Source organism: Onychomys torridus, chromosome 1, assembly GCF_903995425.1.
Source record: "Onychomys torridus chromosome 1, mOncTor1.1, whole genome shotgun sequence".
Taxonomy (NCBI): Eukaryota; Metazoa; Chordata; class Mammalia; order Rodentia; family Cricetidae; genus Onychomys; species Onychomys torridus.
In genome coordinates this window covers 120,410,769-120,425,975 of record NC_050443.1, presented here as the reverse complement: position 1 = coordinate 120,425,975, position 15,207 = coordinate 120,410,769, and the positions used below count along the sequence as shown (strand labels likewise).

At 50.2% G+C, this 15,207-nt stretch overlaps 1 protein-coding gene across 2 annotated transcripts; it reads left to right on the top strand.

Moving 5' to 3' along the window:
* Positions 1 to 3,979: 3,979 nt before the first annotated feature.
* Positions 3,980 to 5,200, top strand: Ins (insulin). 2 transcript variants are annotated; one of them, XM_036176265.1, is made up of 3 exons: positions 3,980 to 4,173; positions 4,291 to 4,491; positions 4,999 to 5,200. In XM_036176265.1, the coding sequence occupies exons 2-3, from the start codon at positions 4,305 to 4,307 to the stop codon at positions 5,142 to 5,144; spliced, it is 333 nt and encodes a 110-aa protein (XP_036032158.1). In that variant the 5' UTR covers positions 3,980 to 4,173; positions 4,291 to 4,304; the 3' UTR covers positions 5,145 to 5,200. The 2 variants fall into 2 exon arrangements, with proteins under 2 accessions (XP_036032158.1, XP_036032153.1); XM_036176260.1 differs by having other exon boundaries at positions 4,114 to 4,177.
* Positions 5,201 to 15,207: the final 10,007 nt, after the last annotated feature.

Here is a 15,207-nt window from a genome sequence, read left to right as displayed (position 1 = left end):
TTTAGGCTTAAGTGATACCCTTGGGAAGGCTTAACAAGTACTGACATCTGAGCTTAACAAGATGGCTCAGCTTGGAATGGTTACTAAGCCTGATGACCTGTGCTTGCCCCTAGGACTCATTCTGTGGAAAGAGGGACTCATGCCCTGTGGATTGCCATTTGACTTCCACATTTGGAAGTAAACAAACAAACAATTAATTAGTTAAGACATAGAGATAAAAGAAGAAGAGCTAAGACTTCAGGCAAGTCTGAGTTTTCCTGAGGCCATGGGATCTTGGGCAGTGAAAGCCCACAGATTCTCTAGAGAAAGTCTTCTTCCCTATTGAGACACTTACTTAGTGTTTGAGTACTGGTGAGACTCTGGAAGATTCTCCTGCTCTACTGAGGCCTTTGTTGTGAGGCAACTGAGCCCCTGAGGAGGGAGAAGAGCATCTTTAGGACACTGTAGAAGGGTCTCAAACATCAGAGATTCTTTAGAAATCCAATGAGCCCCACTGAGACCTGGAGGAGAGCCAGGAGCAGTGTTAAATCTTAAGCAAGGCCTTCAATCCCACGTGATCCGGAGGAAGACTAACCTTTCCTGAGATCCTAGAGAAGTGTGTGTGTGTGTGTGTGTGTGTGTGTGTGTGTGTGTGTGTGGCCCAGGAGCAGTGTTAAATCTTAAGCAAGGCCTTCAATCCCACGTGATCCGGAGGAAGACTAACCTTTCCTGAGATCCTAGAGAAGTGTGTGTGTGTGTGTGTGTGTGTGTGTGTGTGTATGTCTGTGTGTGTCATTATTTGATTTTTATTTAATCTTGTACAATATTTTAGAACCTGTGTTTCTCATGGAGTTCACAAGGTAAGATGTAAGATTTCTTGTATAATTCTGATCATAATATTTCATATGATTCTTCTGTTCCTTCAATCCATAGTGGTGTTCTTTTATTTGCTGATATTGATTGAGGTTTTCTCTATTGCTTGATCATTGTATTGACTTATCAACTTTATTAATTACAAATGCACTTATAATGAGAACATATTAAAATATTTAAATTTATGTTTTCTATTATCCTTATTTGCTTGAGTTAGTTTTCCCTTCATTTATCTGAAGGTCCTGTTATATGTACACATGTATATATGCCTTCCTGGTGCAGTGAATTATTCAAGAACTCTCCTTTTCTTGGCTGTAACCTTGTCTTGGAGACTATTACTTTTAAAACAATAACACCTGATTTTCTCCTGTTTGTTCTCTGCATGCTTAACCTTTTCCTTTCTAACTATTTTTTATTAAAAAAAATATTTTCATTCATTTTACACACCAAAGATCCCTGTCTTTCCTCCTCCTACTCCCTGCCACAAGAAGGCAAGGCCTACCATGGAGGGTTCTCTGTTCCTTTGAGACCTTAGGAGAAGCTTGGGTCCCACTGCAGCCATGGAGTGTTCCTGGTGTGATGGCTTGAGTGGGAAGCTTACCCACAGACTTGTGTCTTTGAAAATCTGGTCCCCAGCATGTGGTGCTGTTCTGGGAGATTGTGAAACCTTTTACACATGAGGCCGAGCTGATTGGCCTAGGGCCATCAGAATGAGCCTTAGGGTTATAGGCCAGGCCTTTTTCCAGTCTGACTCTCTTTCCTGGCCAGTGCCTCTGCAAGCTCCTGCTGCCACAGACAGACCAGTTCTAGCCACTAGGCCTTCCGTTCCACAATGGACCATGTCCCCTCAAACCATGAGCTGAAATAAACCTCTCCTCAAAGCTGCTTCTTTGGGAGATTCATTCATGGGGATATGAAAAGAACTAACACAGTAGGCAGGGGTAGTTAGGCCCTTTTCAGGTCTTGGGAAGTCAGTGACGCCCACTGAGACCTTAGAGAGGGCCTTAAGTCCCCTTGTGACCCTCAGGAATACCATGAGTTTGGATGAGAGCCAGGGAGACAGTGTGAACCCCACTGAGTACCAAGCAGAGACCAGGCTTCATGAACACCTGGAGAAAACCTAAGTGTGGTGATACTTTATTTGTAGAATGTGATTTTATTTGTATATTAATAAAGTTGCCTTGGGGTCAGAGCAAGCCATAGCAGAAGCTGGGTGGTAGTAGTGCATGCCTTTAATCCCAGCACTTGGGGGGCAGAGCTAGGTAGGATCTCTGTGTGTTCAAGGATAAAGCCATCATGGCAACACGCGCCTTTAATCTCAATACCAACCATAGAAGACCTGGAGGTCTGTACAGACAGGCAGTGACGTGGAGGTCATGTTGCTGGGTTTACAACCAATGAGAAAGCAGAACAGAAAGTCTACATAAAAGACAGGACCCAGGAAGTAGCTCTTTGGTGGGGAGGAAAGACAGAGCAGCAGTGAAGGGTAAGGTTTTCAGCTCTCAGCTATTGCTCTGACCTCTTGGCTTTTAACTCTGCAATTGGCTCTGTGTTTCTTATTTAACAAGATGGGTACATCTATATCTCAGTCCTGGGGAAGGCTGTAAGAATTTGAAATAGCAGTGACATGTGATATGGCAGGACCATGGTGCTTATGGAGACTCTGAGGAAGGCTGTGAGCTCCAAAAATGCCTGGAGAAGGTCTTAGCCCCACTGAGAGACTGGAGCTGTCTCTGGGTGTCATTGTCCTTAAGGGCGCTCTAAAACCTCACAGAGATTTGGGGAAGACATTTGTTCAGTTGAGACTCTAGGGAAGGCCCAGAGCCACAATGAAACCTTCACAGAGAGCCAGATGCTGAACCATGTGAGGCCCCATGAAGGCCTTAAGCCACAGGGAAACCCTGAAAGAGGCTGAGAGCCCTGCTGCAACCTTGGGATGGGGTAAGCCCATTGCAGTGTTGGCACATCCATGAGTGCCTTTGAGACTCAAGTTAGGTGTGCTCTCCATGAAAACCTCAGAGAGGTTTGAGGCCCCATATAGTTTTTCTTGTATTAGTTATAAGCTTTTTAAGGTCCCAAGAAGAGCCAGAACTGGTGGTACATACCTGAATTCCAGAACTTAGGAGGCTGAGTCAAGAAGACTGTGTTTAAGACACGCTTAACTATATACCACAGGACTCCTTGCTCAAAAGAACAAACTTGTAGGGAGACTGGAGCCCCAGTGAGTTCCTCATCAAACCCCTCTAGCTTCTCTGTGGTCCTGAGGACACCCCTCTCCACTGCCCCCATCTTCCCATCTGGATCCTGCTCCTTGCCTGCACTCCTCTGGGGGTACCCACATATCCCCTGATCCAGTGGACTCACTGTAATGTCCCAGATACCCAAAGTGTGGGCAGCTGCAGCACTTCCTGGGGGCCAGGGATCAGGGAGCAAGGGGCCCACCGTTCTAGTGTAATGGCTATAAAGCCCTGCATAGGGTAGAGTTCTAGCTCATGCAACTACACCAATAGTTTTTGCTGATTGTTTGGGGAACAGGGCAGTACCAAATCAGGGCCAGGAAGGGGTGTAAAGGAACCTCCAATCACTCCAAGGGGAGTCTGAGAAGGGTTTTGTAGCTGGGTAGAGCCTGCACTAAGAGATCAAGGCAGAGACTCTGAGCTCTGTACCTCTGGTGTGGACCTTGATGGTCTTCGAGTGCTTGTCTTGGGGTATTGGGGTAGGAGGGTGTACCATAGGGCCTCAGTCCAGCTGATCCCTGAGCGGTCGATGGGTTTGTGGAAGGAGGGATAGAAAGGAAGAGACCAGCAAGTGCCTTGATGCCTGAATTCTGCTTTGTTCCTACCTCTGTGGGTGAGCCGTGGTCTCAGCTGAGCTAAGGACCTGGCTATCAATGGGGACAGTGAAACAGTCCAAGGGACAGAGAAACCTGGCCCCCAACAGCTCTAGCTCCCTGGGGAATGATGTGGAAATTGCTCAGTCAAGGTCAAAGAAGGCCCCACTCTCACTGGGACAATGCCCCCTGCTGTGAATTGGATCATCAGGCCATCTTGCCCCTTGTTAAGACTCTAATTACCCTAGGGCTAAGTAGAGGTGTTGACGTCCAAAGAGAGCTTTCTGCAGACCCAGCACCAGGGAAGTGTTTGGAAACTGCAGCTTCAGCCCCCCTGGCCATCTGCCGACCCACCCCCTAGAGCCCTTAATGGCCCAAACACCAGAGTCCAGGGGGGCAGAGAGGAAGTGCTTTAGACTATAAAATTGGTAGGGACCCAGTAACCTCCAGCCTTAAGTGACTAGCTACAATCAGAGGCCATCAGCAAGCAGGTATGTACTCTCCTCACTGGGCCTGACTCCCTGGCCAAGACTCCAGGGACTTGAGGGAAGAGGTGGACTCCTCTCTTTCATGTGCTCTTGCTGGTCTCAACACCGCCTATCTTCCAGGTCACTGTTCCATCATGGCCCTGTGGATGCGCCTTCTGCCCCTGCTGGCCCTGCTGGTCCTCTGGGAGCCCAAGCCTGCCCAGGCTTTTGTCAACCAGCACCTTTGTGGTTCCCACCTTGTGGAGGCACTCTACCTGGTATGTGGGGAGCGTGGCTTCTTCTACACACCCAAGTCCCGGCGTGGAGTGGAGGACCCACAAGGTGAGCTCTGCCCCTGAATTTGGTCTCCAGTGCTTACCACCCTGGTTTTCTTCACCCTCACAGATTGTATCCTGAGTGTGAAGGGTCTCAGGGTAACTGGGGATGGGGGGAGGGGGCAGCGATGGTGCACATTTCCATGGGCAGCTGGACATAGGTAAACTTGGCAGCTGCTGGGAATGAATGACAGTCCAGCTTAAGGCTCCTAGGTGGTGGAGACCTGGGGGTAGGCCCCAAGATAGGCATCTATTTGGGGGCCCCCATAAAGCACTGATTGGGGAATGATGGCAGGATGTGTAGGCTTTGGAGCTCCTTGTGTCCATGCCCAGTGACTTGTCCCACATACATGTGGTCCCTGCCACCTGCCCTAACTTAGCAGGAGGGGCCAAGGTGAAAGAAAGCCTGGGGTAGGTAGGGGGCTGCTCGGCTGCTCCTGACTGGATTGTCCTGTGTGTCTTTGCATCTATGCTGCTGATGCTCTCACCTGCTCTGACACTGCCTCCCTGGCAGTGGCACAATTGGAGCTGGGTGGGGGCCCCGGAGCAGGTGACCTTCAGACCTTGGCACTGGAGGTGGCCCAGCAGAAGCGAGGCATTGTGGATCAGTGCTGCACCAGCATCTGCTCGCTCTACCAGCTGGAGAACTACTGCAACTAGCCCCCTCCCCAACCCAGCCCACCTTCCTGCAATGAATAAAACCTTTGAAGGAGCACTACAATCTGTGTGTCTGTGTGTCTGTAGGATGTGAGCAGGCACTGGCTGGTGTGGCCCCAGCTTAGTCCATCTGTCTGGCCATGATGGCTCCTAAAGGGTCTGCCCAAGACACCTTCTTTGGTGCTCTCTGAACTCCCAGCTTCTTCTTGGCTCCCTGAGCAACCACAGGTGTCCACTCCACCAAATCTGGAACATATAGTTCCTTCCTCAAAGCGGCCAACACTTACCTTACCCTTAGTGGTTTGGGAGGACTATGATCTCAAGCCCTGCTGCTTCTAGCTGAATAGAGAAGAGCTTGGAGTCTTTGGAAAGCATGGGTGGTGGCAGCTAGGAGCTGATGCTTCATAGCTCTGGCCTTCAAGGGCCCTGGGGAACTTTTAAACAAAAGAGGACCAGAATATTCCAACAGCAGCTTCCACCTAGCTTTCCTGAGTTCTGTCTGCAGAGCTATTTCAGATGGAGTCCCCGATGGGCCAGAAACTAGGCTTGGGAACTTAAGCTGGAAGGCTATGGAAACCATTCTCTCAGTGCTTAGCTCTGGGAGGACAGAGGACATCCCCAATCCCTCTCAGACTCCCCACAGGACAGGTGTTCCACATGGGTGAAAGGACATACTAAAGGATTCCCACAGGCACTGGGCAGGAGCATCAGAACCCCACTTCTCAGGAGTGGTCCAGTAGTGAGTTCTAGGCAATGTGGGCCATGAGGGAGCCAGATGATGCAAGGCTTAGGGCTGGGATCTCCTGTCACTTCTCAGCCTCTCCTTCCAGCTAGGTGGGGTCTCTCACTAGATGCCTTGAACCTGACTGCTTAGCAATCCCTCTAGAAATATCTTTGGTCCTAAGGAAAGGTCATATAACATCTAGGTCTTTGGTGAATCTCAATATAGAGCACCTCTCTTCAGCACCAACTGAGCACAGATTGGGTGGTACTTGTCAGTGAGATGAGAGCTTAGGGGCCTAGACAGTGATCCTGGTCACCCCAAGGCCTGGCTGACCTACCTGCCACCCAAGCCAAACCTATTTGTGTCTCCTTGAAAACTGCACCCAGGGCCAGGGATCTTGGTGGCTGGGAAGCTTCCTAAAGCAGTCCTGAGGACCCCTTCCCAGCCACCTACTTTCTGAGACAATACCACACCTCTACCTAGAGGAGACATGTCAGAAGCCCCTTGCAAGCTCTGCCCATGAAAAGATGGCCAGAACTGAACAGGGTGGGGGGTGGATGGTTGGACACTGGGCCTGGAATACGAGAAAGGAGGTGACTGCAATCCTTCTAGGGGAACAACACCCCAGCAGTCCGTTAGTGCAGCCTGAGACAGGGCACCCTGCTGCAGTGGAGGGTGTGTGTGTGTGTGTGTGTGTGTGTGTGTGTGTGTGTGTGTGTGTGTAGTCTCTGTAGAGCAAGAGCGGAAGCAGGAACTAGGAAGTGGGCTGGGTGGGGGGGTCTGCTGAACCTCCAGAAAGCCATTAGCCAGGGCTGCCTAGGCCTTGGGTGGATGGGCAGATGTGGCACCCCATCATTCAGGAACCACAAACTCTTGGGAGTGCATATAAGTCAGAGGTGAAGGAAGCAAGAGTCTTTGAGTCCTTAGGTCTTGTGGGGCAAGGCCAGCTTTGCAGCATGGGTTTTGGGAGCTCAGAAGTGTGGACCAGATATCAGAATTCCTGTCTAGGACTTCACTCCGAGGGCCTTTGACACAGACCTCAAGGAAGGAGCGAGCAGGTTGTCCTCAGGACCTGCCTAGGCTGAGGCATATCCCTATCAGCTTCCTGGGGCCTCCTGAAACTCTGGTTTGGGGCTCTCCTTCCTATCTCTTCTCATTTGGTCTCCTTGAGGAGAGGAGACAGAATACTAGAGTCAGGCATGTGTTGCCTCTCAATCCCTGCAGGAGTGGACAAGAAGCAGCCACTAAAAGGGACCCAGTGCCAAGGGAGCAGAGGTCGGGCCAGACTTAGTCTTTGATCAGCACTACCATGAGTGCTGACCTCAGAGATGCCAACTGAGGACTTCAGAGGTTCCCCTAAGCCCTCAGATCACCCCATGTAGGTCAGCCATAAACCTGCCTCAGGTCCTGCTGACCTTACCTCACTCAGCCCCTTCTGGGTACAGCACAGAGGCTATTGCCTGCCCTTGGAGCCCGTACCCAAACTTGTCCATGGGGTCTGCAGTGATAAGCATTTTCGTCAAGCTATGCCTGTCACTTTGGTGTTGGAGCTGGGGCTGTGTGTTATGGAGACCTACTCCCTAACAACCCCCAACCCTGCTGGGGCCCCTCACCATCTCTGCCTACCATCCAGGATCCTTCAGGGTATTACTAAGGACAGCCAGTACACCTGTGATGTATTCTTACCTGGTTCAGTTCCATATATGTCAGATGGAGAGACTCAAACTAATGCTACTACGCCCAGGGTGACGCCTCTCTTCTTCTCTGCACTCACAGTACAGGTCTCCAGACACCTAAGAGGATCTACCAGTGTAGCTGCCTTCAGGTTGGCTCCCCAAGATTGCATTGGCACAGATGAGCTGGCACCTCAGCCCAGCCCGGGATCGGTATTTGCCTTCTTACATTATCAATACATATTACTGAACTCATGTTCTCCAGGCCTGAACAGATCTTGAGTGACCTGACAGGTGGCTTCAGGGGGCCTGAAGTCCACCTGTTCTTCTGAGGTCCTTAAGGCCACAAAGTTTCTGAACCAAGGAATGGGAAGCACCCAGAACCAGGTAGCTTTTAAGTCAACCTGCCCACTAGGCAACACCAAACACTGGTTGGTGGATCTCTGGCCTAGCTATGAGTAGAGGAAATCCCCGAGGAGCTTTCTCAGAGACTCAGTCCCTCAGTGTTTTGGAGTAGATGTTTGTGAATTTTGAACAACATAGCCAGAAATGGCTAGTCGTGGAAAGTGTCCAGCAGAGGGCGCCAAAGCCTTGCTTTTGAGGCGCTCCAAGTCTGCAGGCCCTACATTTTACCGTGCTTGAAGCTGCAGTCTCTCCTTTTGCTCTTCTGCGCTCCCACGGACCGAGAGGCTTCCCAAAAGGCTGGCTGCTCTGGACGCGGAAAGGTATGAGGTTTGAGAAGGAGAGAGGTGTCTGATCATGCTGGGTGTGACCTTTGGGGGTCTAGACTCCCTAGATGCCCATAGAGCAGATGAACAAATGTCCAGGGGTCTGAAATATTCCTAGAAATGTCTCAGGTTACAGTCATCTACTGCCTGCCTTGAATTACAGCTGCCTAGAGGAGAGTATAGGGCAATCCCTGCAACTCCTCACACTACAGCTAAGCAAACAGGCCAGGGGTGCAGACTGTCTGTTTCCAGCTAGAACCTTGGTGGTAGCTCCCCAGAGCCCTAATGGGCACTGAGACTGGGAGCCAGAGGAGCCAGTGGTCTCTTTCTCTGCTTGGAGTTTTCTTAGGCACACAGACTGGAAAGCTAAACCCTGGTTTTCACATGAAGTTGGGTCTACAGGGACCCCAGGGTGCAGGATGCCTCATGCAAGGCCCATCTGGGACAGGGTCAGCCCTTTCCCATGTCTACCTTCTGCCCAGTGCTGAGAGGAAAGGACGGTCAATTTTGAAAAGAATGCTGGGGGTGGCGTGGCCCGAGGTCTGAGAGTTGAAGAACAGCCTGGATATGGTGTCACCCTTCTCCCCCCTGCCCCCCACTATTGTTTCTGGCTTGGCCACAGAACAGCAAGGCAGATTCCTTCGAAAGTGAAGCTGTGGAGGCAGCCCTGTGTGGTCCAGTCACACTGTGCTGGCGCCAAGTTACCCAGTGGCGTTGAGCCAGTCCCCTTGGAGTCACTGGCTCACTGCCTGGCCCCTAGGTACCCCCCCACACACACACACATACCTTGGTACAAACACCTCACCTGCCACCCTTCTGCTAGGGGTAGCAGAACCCAGTCCCTGATCTGCATACCCTTGAGGCTGACCCTTGAATCTGGGCCTGGGCTGAGACATAGGGTTACCAACAAGCCTCTCTCTCCAAAAAGGACCTAAGCCAGGGCTCCTCAGTCTGAGAGTTATCACAGTGATGCAGCATCCATCCAGTGCTTCATCCATATTCTCAAAATGACTAGATCCGACCTCTGGGCCAAGGCCACTGACTCTGGTTGGCTGAGCCAGTCAAGTCCCAATGGCCATATGTGCCTCCTCTCTGTGAACTATTGGTGGATTATTTCCCAGACATACCTGTATTTTGCCAACAACAGAAGTAGGTCTGAAAGCTGCCAAACCTGGGCATCCACAGACCCTCATGGTTCTATTAGGCCTCATTCCCCCACAGTCCTGCAAAGCTTAGAATCCTATGGCTGACAATGACCCACATTCCACCAGGACCTCCCTCTGACTCTCCCAGCCCATCTGTGTTTGTGGACAACAGAGTGGGAGCTCTCAGCCCTGCCAGCTTGTGGCTATTCATGCTGGGGCCCTGGCACCCCCACTCTGCTCTTCAAAGGCCACCCTGTCTTAGAACTGAGTCCTACTCCAGCTGGGTCTCTGGTCTTCTGTCCATCCCTAAGACCTACTGTGACCTGGACTGCTGGAGAACTGGAAGAGTCTCATAGCTTCTCTGGGGTTAGGGTTAGGGTTAGGGTTAGGCTCCTTAGAATGGGTCAGCAACACCTGGTAACCCAGAAGTAGTGAGAAATGGACCTGGGGACCAGGGATACACTGAGGCACTCAAATCTGTGCTCTGGCAATTGCTGACTACTCTTTTCCAGGCCTGACTTCTGAGGACCAAACACAGCTTCTGTTGGCAGAGCTAGGGAACTGATAGAAGGTGAATTGCCTCCATCTGAACCCAGATACTAACAAGGAGATGGGAGGGGCTGGCTGAGTTGGAAGAAGAGCTGAGAGAGAGAGAGAGCCAACAAAGGAGAGACCCCCATATCCCAGCTCCAGCTGCATAGTCATACCTTAAAAGCAAGGAGGAAGGGAGTGATGGGAAGGCTTTCTGAAGCAATATTCATGCTCTACAGTCTGTAGCCTTGAGGCAGGTCCACTATGGCCTCCCCAAAACTCCTAGCCAGGCACTGCTAAGAGCCATTATTGGACTTATGCTGAGCTCTTCCCTAAGGCCTGGCATATGGGCTGACCATGGTATAAACAGGGGGTGGCTATAGCCACAAATTGTACAATATATGTGTGGGGCGGTGAGTGTAAGAAGAGGTTCTCACCTCCCCTTTTTACCCTCAGCCTCCCTGGGTCAGTGGTCCTGAATCATGAGGGCTTGTGGGTCAGACTGGTGGAGGGTTGTGCCTTGGATCTGGGAGTCTCTGGCTTTCGTCTCCTGGAGCTAGCATGGCTCCCATGTGGGTTTTGTGGGGAAAAGGAAGCTGGTGCATTTCCTGTGTATGCTCCCAGGAGAGCCATGGTTAGATAGGAGCATCATACTCTAGGGGACAGGATCCCCAGGGATGGAGGATGGAGGCCTTCACTCATCTCAGAGTGAATCAGGGAGAAAGGTTTTAGCCAAGAGCAAGCTCTTGGGAGAGACCAGCAGTGCCATGCTGCAGATGAGGGAGTCCTCTGGTCCTGAGGTCCACTGTGTGTGCTGGGGCAAGAAGGTCTTTGAAGTTCTTTGAAATCTTTGCTCCGCTCTCAAGGCATCCCTAGCCAGTCTTCCACCCCAAATCCCAGAGTCCCATCTGGAGTAATGTTTTGTCTGGATAGGTAGAAGAGCCTTTATGAACAGGTCTCCCATGGTCATAGGTTCTGGATTGTTTCAGTTGCATTTCCACATGTTTCCAGAACAACCTGTGATATCAGGATGGAAAATGGAGGCTCTAGGTATATTGCCCAAAGTAATGAGCAGACTAGGTATTTGAACCTAGGCAGGCACCAATCACTTGTGCCCACTCTATTCCCATATGATACACATGCGTAGAAGTAGATAGAATGGGTCCCTCATCCCCAAGCACAAAGTTTTCTGGGTTCTCAGCTGTGGCCTTGTAGCTTTTGAGAAGGTGGCCTTAGTCTTTGCCAGTCTGCCAAGGGAAGGAGGAAGGAGGTCAATGTGCAGGGGTTAGGAACAAGTTCTATGCAGGTAGGACAAGGGGGCTTTTTTTTTTTTCTGGGCAATGGATTGAATCAGAACCTCATGCTTGCAAGATACTCTATCACTGAACTACATTCCCAGCCCTAACAGCTGCCCTCTTCTTCTCCCCATTCCCAAGGCTTAATAAAGCACCCTGTAATTATGATTGTGGGGAGAGAGATGTTTTCTGAGGCCTCAGTGTAATTTCTTAAATGACCACCAGATGTCAAGCTTGAGCCAGGTTTGCAAATTCCCTTTCCAGGTACAGGGTGGTGAGGCTGCCGATGGGAATTAAGAACAAAATTTAGCCCACCCTAGTTCTTCCCAGGGACCCCACGTCTTATCTGGAATTCCGGAATTATACCTAGAAAGATACCCTAATAAATTTAATTTTAATATAAATATGACAGTTTTCTTAGAACTAAACGGATGATTCAAGGTGTTTGAGGTTTATGTAGTTTGGGATGTTCCCAAGCTCTAGGACAGGAAGATATGCAAAGAAAACATGCCTGATAGGGCAGAGGCAAAAAAAAAAACCCAAGTACATAAAAGTTACAGCTTTGCCTCTCCCTAATTCCCCTTGCTGAGTACCCCCAAATTCCTGCAGTAAGAACTTTAGATTGTGCATTGTAATTACAGATATGGCCACCAGATGTCAGCATGAGGCCACTTTAACAGCCCAGCAAGGAAAATTAGATGCTAGAGATTTCTAGGGGTACCCCAGTTCTGTTTTCTATAAATGAGAGCCCAGACAGACTCCCTGAGTTAGATGACTCTCCTCTCCCCAAACTTCAAGTGAATACATTGTTTCTGTGCTTTGTCTTCATGGCTGTACCCCAATATTTGTTCCTTTGTGATCCCTTCCTCAGGGGTCCCCTAGACTGTGTCCCTCAACCATGGAAGATCCATGAAATATAATTATGAAAGGTCATTCCCCTCAAACCATAACTCACTGATGCCTAGTACCCCATTCCTGCCTCAGTGGCACCATAGTTTAGTTGCTCTTCCATGGGCACTCTTTACCTGCATTCTCCCCTTCCTTAAACATTCTGTGTTTTAAGACCCTAATATAATAAAAATAGTCCTGGGATTAGTCAGAGGTAGAAATTCAGGGGACAGAGCTTGGATTCATTTGGAAGAAGTACAGCTCTGCTTCTCTGCATTTGACCTGTGGGATATAAAGTCTCATTCTCCCCAAACATGCCTATCTCTACCACTAAGTAAGGAGTTCAGGGGGGACTTAGATAACAAAGGGAGAGGGAATAATTAAATCCTAGCCTGGGCTGATAAGCTGAGTAAGATAAAAAGATTAGGTGGAGTGCAAAGGGTACGGACTAGTGGATTTCTGTGGAGTGAACCGGTGTTTTTGAGTCTTTGCTCTATGCCCTGCTCTCCCTCAAAGCCAGGGGCAAAGGTTTCAGAGTACAAATGAGACTTCAGGCAATGCTTGTATCTGAGTTCCGTCCCAGCTGCTGTCAGCCCTCTGTGCCTTAAATGGAGCTGCATCTAAGCTAAAATGGGGTGAGAACCCAGCCAATCAACATCCCAAAAAGGACGAACAAGTGTCACTATACATGCCATCTGTACCAGTATACTTAGTGCTTGGCACCACTCATAGAGGGCAGGGGGCCAGGTCAGATGACTGATGACTCTAACTTGAGTGCTCATGAAACATGAAACGACACCATGATGGCGCTGTGTCACACAGACGCACCGGAAGCACTTAAAACGTAATTTAAATATTTATTTTGAACCTCGCATCTAATTTAAATAGGCCACGCCCCCTTTTTACCTGTGCCACGCCCACAGACATTCCAGGGTGTCAAGTGACTGCCATGTGTCACTCTAGTGAAGTCCCACCCATTCCCCACCCCCTGCACATAGTCCCAACCCCCTAGCAAATAGGAAGTGTTTCTAGCTTGTGTTCCTACCCACACAGAGGTCCTTATCAGGCATGGACCAAAGCCCCACCCCCTAATGCCCGCATACCCTAGGGGGGTAATTGCCATCGTCAGCTGCCCCAGAAGTCTTTGCTGCACTGTGCTGGTATATAATTTTCCACATTTGGAGGGGTCTGGAGACGAGCGTGTAGAGGACGAGGAGGTGAGGGGTAAGCCAGTCGGTTAGCATTTGAGCAGGTGCCTTGCTTGGTGGTGGAGAGCAGAGCTCACTTCTAGAGGCCCTGTTATCATGCAAGCTCCAAAAGACCCTCTCACTGGATCTTCAGCCTCAGCCTCATCCCCTTCTACCTCTCCCTCAACTTCAACTCAGCTGGAGTGTCTGGGCACCACAACCAGAGCACCCCCTGCTTTGGAGGAGGTTGCTAATCCTGGCCCTGCCAGCAGCTCATCACCCAAGGAACTTCAGAAGAAAATCCTTGGCACCAGTGAGTCCCCTGTTCTTTTTCTCCACCGTCCGGGGACTTCAGGGACTTCAAAGCGACTAGAGTACAGGTAACTAATTGGCTTTTCATTCCTTCTGTGTATGAGTGAAATTGTAGTTTAAATATTCTGATACAGTTAAGTGGGCTGGGGACTTGGGGCAGTTAGGATCCTGGTCTTTGAAGAGGGGAAGATTGCTGCTGGATCGGACCGGAGTTGGGGGGAGGGGTGCTGTAACGTGAACAGGTCTAAGCGTAGTGTGGACGGGTCTAAGAGAAACTTTAACTTCTGCAGGGACAGAAAAGACAGTTGGGGAGGGGACTTACGGGGCTGCACAAAGCTACAAGGAAAGTAAGTTTTCCTTCACTAATTTACCATGCAAAAGGAGAGCGGCAGGTCTCTTGCTTTTTCCCAGTGGGAGTACACGGCTGTTTTCACAAATGTGGAAGGAAAGAGTTTTTCTGTGTGAAAAATTTCCCCTTGGTGCACACTCGTCTCCATCACCCCCCCCCCAAATGTGCAGAGGGGCTAGAGATTCTAGAGCAGTGTGGGGTATATATTTTATATATATGCATATATATATAAAATCTTAAAAGCAAAGCTTCTCTGTCTATATCCTCTACCTCCTAACTACCACCAAGATATTGGAGAGTAAGGAGAAGGACCATGAGAGGATGATATCCCTTGCTATTCTCTAGCAGGGTTTAAAAAACAAAAGCTGCTTCTGTCCTGACCATGCCGGCTGCTTTGCTCACTTTCCCTCTGGTGACCCATCCACAAACAGTAATTTGGGGCAGCAGCAGCACTCCTGAGTGCACATTCGTTTGTGCATAAAGTTTTCTTCCCTGCAACTGGGATCCCAGACACTTTAATCCACCCAGGATAGCATTTATGGGGAGGGAGGCTATTTCCTGGAGAAGCCCTACCACCCTCCAGAGGCTGCCTTCCCAAAGCAGAGCCATGTGCCCTTTTGACTTTTGTTCCCATCCAAGGTGGGGGTGTGAGGAGAGGAGTGGAAGACTTCCATAGTTTTAGCTGTGACCCCTCAAAGGAAGCCTTTTGTGTGCAGCACCCCTACCCATGCCACGGCAGAAGCCCATCCACAATTAGGAAGGGGTCAGTTTGCCCTTCCCAAAGGAGGGTCTCCTGCCTCTCCCCGAGCAGTTGTCAAACTTGGCAAAGTGACTTCTCACCAACTGCTTTCTCCCTTCTACTTGCGAGGGTGGGGTGGGGGTGGTTAGGCAGCTGAAGGACTGGGCGGGGAGCAGGGCAACCCTGACAAGTTGACCCACAGGCTTCCCTATCCAGCAGCAAGGTGGGAGGGGGGCCAGACTCAGCTGGAGAAGACTTGTTTTTTGAGATAATCTCAAGGACTTTTGCTTCTCCTTAGGGGCCGAGTAGTCACCACCGAGCTCGAGGTCATTGTGCAGGAGGAGGAACCCAAGCCCATAGCCCAGGGTCCTCCATCTCCTTCGGCGTTTAAACCTGTTGCCCAGTATGCAACCAAGCCTGCACCGAGACCTGTGCCGATACCTCCACCAAGGCCTGAGCCAAGGCCTGTGCCGATACCTCCGCCAAGGCCTGAGC